We start from the raw sequence: 10,738 nt of genomic DNA on the forward strand, positions 1-10,738 counted from the left end.
GTGCAATGACGCACCTGGCCTCTCTGCTGCCTATCAGCTATTCGTCTTTGTTCTTGGATTTCTATTGCAAATTGTTGCAGCTTTGAAGGATTTTATGTGTGGTATGATTGCTAGTTAGCCTATTGCAGATCTGGACGAACAATCCACCTTCCACTATTGTCACTATGAATGGTGGATAGCGGTCAGGATAGACACTGCAGCTGACTTTTTTTCTATGCTGGCTAAAATGACTGCACCTCAAAAACTGTGGCCCCTCAGGGCCTGGATGATGCAGCTGCCAAGAAGCTGTGGAACCTGAGTGCCTCCATGGTTGGGTCTGGCATGATGGATCTGATTACCACCAGGACTGGCCTAACCTTTAGAATGAAACTATACACAGCAGTCGACACATATTAACATCTGATGATGATGAACTCTGTAAGTGAAATGCATCCAAACCTCATTGCATTCGGTAAGAAACTGTTGAATGACAAATGCTTTAGAGACATTTATTTAGAATATACAGCAAACTACATACAAAAATACTATGCATCGAAATATGTTAACGTTTAAACAGAACGAATGTCTCACAGTTAAGTTACATGGAAGCTGTATGAACTTTTACTTCAATTGCCATAAGTGTAAATTCTATTCTAGAGTAACAACCACTAAAGTCTGTATTTACGTTTGTTGTGTACAGATAATATGTTGTCTTGTCATGGAACTAATGTATGAAAATACATGCCCTTCTATATCTACAAAACATTTGGAGAAACAACATTTATTTTTCTCTTGGGCAATTTAGAATTTACGATAATAAAGTGCTGATTTACATAATCTCTTTAATTGTACTTAAGGCATATAAGTCATATGATTTGTGTGTTTTCTGCGCCTTTCATATTGGGCAGGAAACCAACGGCACTAAAACAAAACACCTTTTGGTTGCATTGTGACTTATAAATAACTTTTTGATCCACCCTCTTTTCCAATAATGTGTCTTGAAGGCACAAAACAATCAAGTTCCCTGTCATACTAGAGCTACAACATACAAAAAAGAACACTTTTTTGGGATTTCTAGTAAGCCCATCTGCATGTTGCATTAATAACATCATTCTACACAACCAGATGGCTTGTTGGCTACACATGTACCTCCTACTGTATTTGTTCTTAGGATTGCACATCTAAAGGACTTGATGGGCTAACAAAGATTATTATTCATATGCTTACATTCAAATAGTTTTTGTGATTTTCAAATGTCTAGAAATGTAATGCTTTTGAATCTCTCAGCCATCAGTTGTTTCCTTTAGATGTTGCTAGTGTCTAACCTGTAATGTTGAATATGTTTTGCTGATATTCTAAGAGCATTCATAACATTTACAACTGTATAAGCAAGATATAGTCTTGTTCCACTGGTTTTCTAAGAGGAAACGTTGAAATTCAATTTTTGCTACAAAATCAGGACATTTCCTTTAGAAAGTTACCCTTTTTTTATGTGGGGAACATTGCTACATCTACAAACAATGAGTCCCACTACAGCTCCTCAAAAGCAGAGAGTTGTTTCATTTGCTCCACTTGCATAGAGTGCCTCCTTACAAGTTTCTTGTTTGACTTGAGCTGGCCTCTATTTGGTGAGTTTGCTGCTACTGGAGCTATTGATCTGAAACCTGAGGCAAGAGGGGACGAGGGCTTGCTGCTGGCTCCAATGTCAGGGATAGGAGGGTTTGGGTTGAAGTTCAGGGGGGGTAGATGGCCAGGCCGGGTATGGGAAATGTAATCCAGCAGCAGAGTCCCCGAGCCTCGCCTCTCCAGGAGGCCTGGTGCGCGCCTTCGTGCTGTGCTAGGAGATGACGTGCTGCTGTTAGTGTCTAGGGACTCCCTGGAGTTGGTCAGCATGGCTAATGGAGACGCGTTGAGTTTCTTCCTTTCTAGAGGAACCTTAGGAGAGTCCATCATGCCAGAATCTGAGTACAGCTGGGAGTCTGAGTCATAGTGGTCAGTGCCCAGCCATCTCCTGTAGACCGTGTCTCTCAAACTGGCTGGCCCACTGTTACTACTACTACTGTCCTGCTCTGCAGGGACGGTGCTACGCCGGGCTAGGGGCTGGTGCTGCTGACACAGAGACCTCTCATATGCCGATTTGGAAATTGGAGGGACAGATAATGAGGACGAAATTTGTGGGAACAACACATCCTTGCCATCCACACTGTTTTGTCGAGACAGAGTCGATCTCTTGGATAGAGAAAGTCCATTGATGCCTGTGACGACGTCCTCATCAGAGGTGGGTCTCTTACTCTCCTCATGGGCCGCAGCTGGAGCGAGGATGGAGGGAGCGATCAGCCCCCAGGGCTCCGACTGCAGACGCTTCAGCTGGGGTAAACGAGCACGCTTGGGGTTGGCTGGTCGCAGTGTGGGAGAAGTTGGCCCGTTGGGAAGCTTTGCTGCTTTGCTGGACAATGTTTTCAACTTTGTCTGGAAACTGAAGCTAGTGTTGTGCTGCTCGGCTGAGTTAGGTGAGGGGGAGGTGTTGAGCTCAATGTCAGAGGGAGTGGTGCAGAATGTCGGGGAGCACCTATCCTCTAGCTCTGGGGAAGGGGGGACATTAAGGTACTGCTTGGTGGTTTTGGTGCCAGAAGGTGACTTGTCTGTGGTGATAATGATGACCTCTTTGCCCTTGGCTTTACATGCGTCTAGGAGAACCTTTAGGGTCTCCTTATCATCTGCGTTGACGGCATAGACCAGAGCAGAGGCCCCGCTCCTGTCTTCCAGACTTGGGTCTGCCCCATTGGTCAACAGGTGAGACACCACCTCATGTCCAGCCCTCTGGCTGCAGGCGTGCATCAGGGCTGTCCGGCCTGCTTTATCCTGGATGTTGGGATCAGCCTTGTTATCCAGTAGGTACTTAACCAGCTTTGCCTTACTGACGCTCTGCGGGTCGCTGTGTTTGGACATGCAGGCGACCATGAGCGGTGTTTCTCCTCGCTCGTTGCTCTCATTGATGTAGGCACCCCCATCCAGCAGGAGCCTGGTGAGCCGCAGGCGTCGGAGCCACACCGCCTTCAGGAGTGAGTTCCCGTCTGTCCGCAGCTCCAGTATGTCTGCCATCATCACCAAGACAACCACAGAAAGCTCCCTCCCTCAGTGGTGAAAGGCAGTCACAACCTGCAGCCCTTCAAACAAAGCATTGATTTATTGCATTATATTTTGTTTAATATATAGGTCTGCTTACTGATTCATCCATCTAGTATTATCACAAAGAGACAAGCACAATGGATACTTTACAAGCCTCTCCCAAGACTACCACCAGGAGGCAGTCTGTGTTCTAAAAAACACTCTTATGAAGATATGAACAGGTATAGCAATTGTGGAAGGAACATTATACCTATTTAGGTAACTTTATTGTCAACACAGTAAACTGTGATAGTGGCAACGAAAAAAATATACTTTGTGAACAGGGTCCTAACCTTGTCACATGTATCTTCTGTAAGCTTCCATCTCCCTGTGTAAAACATAAATTAGATGGAAGAATGTGCATTATAGGCTATATTTAGGCTAAATGTGCTGTGTTTTAATCAAGCCATTTATCTTGAATGTATTGCTTGTTAGATGTAGTTGGACAACAATAGCTTAGTGTTCAATATTTTAATGTTATTTTGTTGTTGTTGTTCTGTAATTTTATTGTTGCTCTGTAATTGACCAATCAATCCCAGATCCAAGCATATACATTAATTAGTTTAACTTTTCGATTATAAAAGACCAATAATATATAACATGATATATAGAGATAATCATATGGTTGTATAAGAAAACATCGTCACCATAAGCGTTAATCATCCTAGAAGAGTTGAAGAGTTGGCTAACGTGTTTTCAGCAAAAGCATCTATGTAATGTTCTGATATTTTTTACTTACTAGACTCAATGACAACTAAGATGTGTCTTCTTCGGGTAGGCTACCTAACGTGCATTATCTGTCGAATAGATCGTACCATTAGAATAGGCTATAGCGCGTCGCTGTCCATGGTCCTCATTTTGGATAACTAGTTAGAGACGCGCATCTTGTAGAAAACATTTCACTACAAATTCCTAATCTGTTGTACAATGTAGGCTACCTTTTTTTTTTTACACACATATAATACTTACTATGATTCCTGTATGCCGTTAAAATAACAGTTACATTGTTTAAGTGTTGGCTATAATATGCAAGGTTTTCTCTTTTCTTTTAACCATGGACTCCTCACATTTCATATTCTCATTAGCTAAACTATCTTCAATTATCGAATCATAGTAGACTTGTCTACTCCAAAAAGTGTGTGGGCTACAAAATGTTGGTATGAAACCTTGGATATTGGAAATTACATTAATGGTATATTAATATGTAGACTATTTATGTTTTTTGAGAAAATAACCTGCATTGATCCACATGTTCTTATGTTCAAGATATCAAGAACGTGTAACTGTCATTCCACCACTTATCTTACCTGATCCAGGCTTGTCATGTTCAAAGGTGCCCCCAATGTTTTGCCATTAGCGACCCTGAAACATAATGGGGAGAAAACGAAAATAAAAGTTTTCGGATGGTTCTTCTTTATATTCCCTGAATTTATTCGGAGTTCTCAAATACTGTCGAAGTGTAGGTTCAGAGCTCTGGCAACATAGCGCATCATGCTCCTCGCTTTTGTTATGGAAACGCACTAGATCAGTCCAATAAGGCGGCATTCCTTTCAATGCGCATTCAAGAACCACAACCTCAAGATACTGAGGTCGTAAATAACTGAGTTTCTTGCCTGCTGTATGAAACGTGCATGTTCTTGACGTCAGAGTCGACAAAAATAAAGATTGCATCTGGTGAGAACCTCTGTCATGCATCACACAAACAATCCAATTCTACCTTCCAATAAAATGGAAAGGTTCACTGTTTTATAACACAGGTTTATATATATTGACTAACATTTTTTTATAGCTTAGCCTATGTCCCACTCCCACAACATAGGGGAGAATCAAAATTCAGTATATACAAAAATCATATTTTTGTACACTGGAAATTATACAGTTTCATATGATCATTCACATTAACATCGCAGATGTTGAGCCAGGGAAGGTGGCTGTCACCTGTCTGTCCTATTTTCTTTAGTTTGGTTGTATGTATTGATATGTAGGCTACAAAATGTATGTAGTTCTGTCATTTAGCTGTTCTTGTCTATTAATGTTCTGTATTATGTCATGTGTCATGTTTTGTGTGGACGCCAGGAAGAGTAGCTGCTGCTTTTGCAACAGCTAATGGGGATCCTAATAAAATACCATAATACCAAATACCAAATATTCTATTTTTTTGTACACTACAGCTACAGTACATTTTAGACACTTTCAAGAACATGGCTTAGCTATACCTCTCTTGGACAGAAGTGGTTATTGTGTGCTGATGTTGGGTTCAGTAGCCTAATCATCTTAGGGTGCCCACATGTCCAAGACATCAACATTGTCAATTGGTTGCAGTATTTAGCCCCCCTCAACACAAGAACAAATGCACTCATGTTTATTTATTTTATACACATTGCAGATGTTTTTTTTATTTTTGTCTTGGATTTATTGTATTGCAAAATAATGGGTAAATCAAAATCTTGAAAACAGGACATGTTTACAGCACAATTAAAGAGGCCACAACTTGTTCCAGCCATCACAGCCTTACTGCCTAATAGGGACATTTCTATTTATAGGTTGCTATGAGACAGCAGAGAAGCAGTTCCTGATGAGAGCTATGGAGTTCTCAGCTTTGCAAGGAACAGGTCATCAGAAAAATAACATTGCACCAAGAAACAAGAGGGCTCTTATGTCATTTACCCAAATGTATTTGTTGATGATATTTTCCATTTGCACAAAGTATCCCAAAGCCCATTGATCATTAGCCCTTATGACCCCTGCATTTTTCCTCATATGGGACAGATTTATCACTGATGTCGCAGGACTTCAACAGTCAAGGATGCCAGTGATTTCTCCCCTAGTGATTGCTTGACAGACTCCTGGGGAATGTTGTTATTTACCAGGGAGGCACATGGGAGAGGTGGTTTATGGAACAGCAGGGAGTCACCTACTTCCATGTTTGTGTTCATCCCAGGAACTGATAGAAAGTCATTATGGCTGTCTGGCTATTCTGTGTAAGAACAGTCCACATGGTTCTTGGTACAGACACCACTTAAACAGAGAAAGGTAATCCAAGGGAAGGACATTGCCTAGATGTAGATCTCTGAGAGGTAAACATGAGGTAAAATATAATGGAGTGCAGGCCTTGTGATAAGTGTTGTCAAGCAACAAAAAGGGAGCTTTGTTGGTGGCTGTAAGCAGGGAGGCTGTAATATACCATGATCATTGGAATAATGTAGATGCTGAAATAAGACACAGTCTGTATCATTGTGGAGTGGGGATCAGAACACAGGGCAAAGCCATATTCCCCAAGCTTCCCGGTCTGGGCAGGTTCATAAACATGGGAACTACAGACATCAGCAGTCTCCATATGATATTTGCCCCAACGCTGCTGTCGTCTGCAGCATATTAAAGAGGAAATAAATAATTAAAACAGAGAGATTAAGCGCTGTCACCCATGGGAGCAGTTTCCATTTTCAGATATCTTACATCGCACTAGCCAATTAAACTCAACTCCACGATGGACATCACATCCATGGAGTTGAGCGGCAACTAGTGTGGGTGGACTGGAGCTCCGACGTCACATAAAATGAAGTTTTGATAGAAACTACAGATTTCAGCACCCATGCAATTACACAGTATCTTTGGGTGCTGAAATCTGTAGTTTTTAATAAAAACTTCATTTTATGTGATGTTGGAGCTCCAGTCCTCCCACACTAGTCGATGCCAATGTTCCCTCTAAGCTGCGCACATGCGCGCTGCGCAGAATAAATATCAGCCCGTGCAGAGATGCACGAGATTGAACTTCACTCAACTTTCTAGTTTTCCCCTTTAGTTAACACTATCAACGTTTCGCTCTACTGTGGGAATTGTGCTCGAAACAATGCAATATTAGCCACTTTCAATGTAACATACCAAAACAAAACGAACTATGCAAGACTTAGTATGCAAAACTAAGATTTTCTAGTAGGCAGAGCGCATTGGAGTAGGATTATATTGCATTGACAAGGACGACTCAGGCCCGTACCCTACACAGACCGATGCGTCATAACCAATCAGAGCTGCAGTAAGCCTATATGCAAAAAGTCGTTGCCATATATGGATCTGTGCCATTCACTTTGAACTGGACTGTGTTTATAGAATGAGTGGTCGTGAGTAGATGCGCTTGTTTTGATATCAAAGCAAGAGCTGCATTTTGCCACCTGTGCACATTTGTTCATGTTCTTTGCTAGTTAGTGAGTTATTAGCCCAGTTATTGCTAGTTTCTAGTCAACAATGGGGGAGTGGTTGCTTCCTAAAAGAGCACAAAATGTTTGCATTTCTAGCCATCTTTGAAAAGCCAGTCAGATAAAGAGCTTTTTTTCTGTCTTAAAGGGGCAGTGTTGTATTTTGAGATGGTCTTGAATAAGCTAAGTAGCCAATAGGCAGATGGTAGCATAATTTGTCTGATTCTCTCTAATAACGTTATGGGGATAATAATGAATTGCATTTTATAAAGTGGTTTCTTGTATCAAACAACACAACATTTTCAGTCAACTCCTTGTCTGAAGGACAAGTGTATAAACACGTTATTGTCAAGGCTTGCATGTTTTTTTCAAAAGTCTCATGGAATGTAGGCCTACATTGAACACCACATATTTGCTGCTACTGTAGACTGAATGACAGAGCAGATATTTCTATGTTAAAATGTTATATGATTAATTTTTCTCCATTGTTTTTGATGGTATGTGTCCCGACTTCCTCCGAAGCTGCGTCCTCTCCTTGTTCGGGCAGGCTTCGGCGTTCGTTGTCACCCGCCTTCTAGCCACTGCCGCTCCTCATCTCATCATTCCATTTGTTTTGTCTTGTTTTCTACACACACCTGGTTCATATCTCCTCATCAGTCCCTGTATAAGTATTCCCTCTGTCCCCCATGTCTTTGTGTGTGATTGTTTCCATGTAGAGGTGTCGCTAGCTCGGTTGAGCATTCATGTTACTTTTGTCGCCGGGAAATTCACCCGTGTTTTGTTACCCCATTGTGCATTGAAGTCGCACTGTGTTCGGTTTTCGCATTGCTGCAAACTGCTGTATTTGGACGAATAAACCATATTCTGTGATTCACACCTCCTGCGCCTGACTCCGTCCTCATCACCTATTACAGAATCACACACCCAACAGCATGGAGTCAGCAGGTCGTTGAGCGGGTCCGGGAGCATTCCAACATGTTAGCCAGCTTGGGGGAAGCGATGGATCGGGTTCTCCAGGTCGTCCAGCGCCTGGAGAGGAGAGGACACAACCCTGCGGAACCAGCTGAGCAACCGGATCCAGCCAGCCACACCCCAGCACCCAGAGGTATTCACCTGTCTCGACCGAGGGAATATGAAGGGACAGCGGCCCGCTGCCAAGGTTTCCACCTGCAATTGGACCTCTATTTCACCACCATCAGCCCGGCTCCATCAGATCGGGAGAAGGTGTCCACCCTGGTCTCCTGCCTCTCTGGGAAAGCCATGGAGTGGGCCAACGCGGTCTGAAGTGAAGGAGGAGACGCGTTGGACAACAATGGAGAGTTCGCTCGCTTTCTTCCGGGCAGTCTTCGATCATCCCCCTGAAGGAAGAGAGGCGGGTGAGCGTCTGGTACATCTGAGACGGGGGACGAGGACCGCACAAGACTTTGCCCTGGAGTTTAGAACTCTAGCGGCTTGGTCCGGGTGGAACGAGCGGGCCCTCGTCGACCACTTCCGATGCAGCCTGCGTGAGGACGTCCGAAGGGAGCTAGCCTGCCGGGATACCACGTTGACCTTCAACCAACTGGTGGACATGGCCATCTGGTTGGACAACCTGCTGACTTCGAGAGGACGTCCTGGAAGGGGCCTGCCCATTTCACCCCCCTTCAACCCGGATCATGTTCAGATGGAGCTGGGTGGTGCAGCGATCCGGGAGAACAGAGGACGACAGATCCAGTGTCACTCTTGTGGCAAGACAGGATATTCTGCTGAACGATGTCGTCAGCGTTCTTCTGGTTCTGGAGGCGGCAGGCAGGGCACTCTCCCGTCACCCCAGGTATTGCTAACCCACACTCGTTCAGAGCCCTCTGCTGTGCATTGCACCATCCACGTAAACTTCCCTGATTACCCGGTAGTTCCCCAGTCTAAGGCACTGGTCGATTCAGGCGCAGCTGGGAACTTTAAGGACAGGTCTTTAGCTCTTAGTTTACATATTACATTGGTTCCCCTGTCCATTCCATTGCCAATCAAAGCACTAAACAGTTGACCATTAGGGTCAGGTTTTGTTAGGGAGGTTACAGCACCAGTCACTATGAATACACAGGAGACCCATAGGGAGCAAATCACCTTTCATATTATTGAGTCCCCTGATTTTCCTGTTGTGTTGGGCCTTCCCTGGTTAGCACTACACGACCCCACCTTTTCATGGTCGCAGAGGGTTCTCACGGGGTGGTCGTGAGAGTGTCAGGGTAGGTGTCTAGCTGTTTCCGTTGGTGCGACCACGGTAGAAAGTCCAGACACTACCTCCACCGTGCGCATTCCCCACGAATACCTTAATTTGGCGCACAGATTTTCCAAAATGCAGGCGACCAAATTACCACCCCAACGGCCGGGGGATTGCGCGATAAACCTCCGCTTAGACGCTATGCCTCCCAGGAGTCATGTATATCCCCTGTCGCAGGCTGGAACGGAGGCTATGGAGACATACGTCTCCGAGTCCCTGCGTCAGAGGTTCATATGTCCCTCCACTTCACCCGCCTCCTCAAGTTGATTTTTCGTGAAGAAGAAAGACGGGTGTCTGCGCCCTTGCATTGATTACCGTGCACTTAATCAAACTACCATTCACTATAGTTACCCTCTAACCCTCATCTCCTCTGTTATCGAATCAATGCATGGGGCGCACTTCTTCACGAAATTAGATCTCAGGAGTGCGTACAACCTGGTGCGTGTCCGGGAAGGGGACGAATGGAAGACAACCACGGGGCATTATGAATACCTAGTGATGCCGTACGGGTTGATGAATGCTTCGTCAGTCTTCCAGTCCTTTGTGAACAAGGTGTTTTCGGGACATGCTTGGTCACGGTGTGGTGGTCTACATCGATGACATCCTGGTGTGTTCCGCTACGCGTGCCAAGCATGTGTCCCTGGTTCGCAGAGTGCTGGGCCGACTGTTGGAGCATGACCTGTATGCCAAGGCATAATCAGCATAAATTGGATTGCCTCGCTGTGGTTCCCTGACACTCGTAGGTTGATGGGAGTGGTATGTGAGTAACCCAGCCTATAGAGCGCCCGTCCAACGCTCTAATGTCCATGGGAATGGAGAGGGGCTGAGTGGGGATGCCCAGCTCGGACGCCAGGGTAGCATCCAAAAAACTGTCATCTGCCCCAGAGTCGATGAGTACCCAGAGAGATTTTGACTAGTACCCCCACAGCAGGATGGCGTGGAAAGGGGTGCGGGTAAGGGGAGAGGAAAGGTTCTCCATAAGACACACCAGAGTACTCGCCCCTTCTTGATGAGCCCGGTTTTTTAATGGGCAGGTAGCTACGAAATGTCCCGTAGCTGTCACGGTTTCGGCCGAGGCTGCCTCTCTCCCTTGTTCGGGCAGGCTTCGGCGTTCGTCGTCTCCGGAATTCTAGCTGCC

General features: G+C 44.8%; 1 protein-coding gene across 1 annotated transcript; it reads right to left on the reverse strand.

The window, feature by feature from the left end:
• Nucleotides 1-1,509: 1,509 nt before the first annotated feature.
• LOC311136887 (ankyrin repeat domain-containing protein 34C-like) lies at nucleotides 1,510-3,084 on the reverse strand (the record flags this gene model as incomplete). The annotated part of the gene is made up of 1 exon (XM_084171201.1): nucleotides 1,510-3,084. One exon carries the CDS (start codon nucleotides 3,082-3,084, stop codon nucleotides 1,510-1,512), a length of 1,575 nt encoding a protein of 524 aa, XP_084027327.1.
• Nucleotides 3,085-10,738: the final 7,654 nt, after the last annotated feature.

This window comes from Coregonus lavaretus, assembly GCF_964263955.1.
Source record: "Coregonus lavaretus genome assembly, chromosome: 11".
Classification (NCBI taxonomy): domain Eukaryota; kingdom Metazoa; phylum Chordata; class Actinopteri; order Salmoniformes; family Salmonidae; genus Coregonus; species Coregonus lavaretus.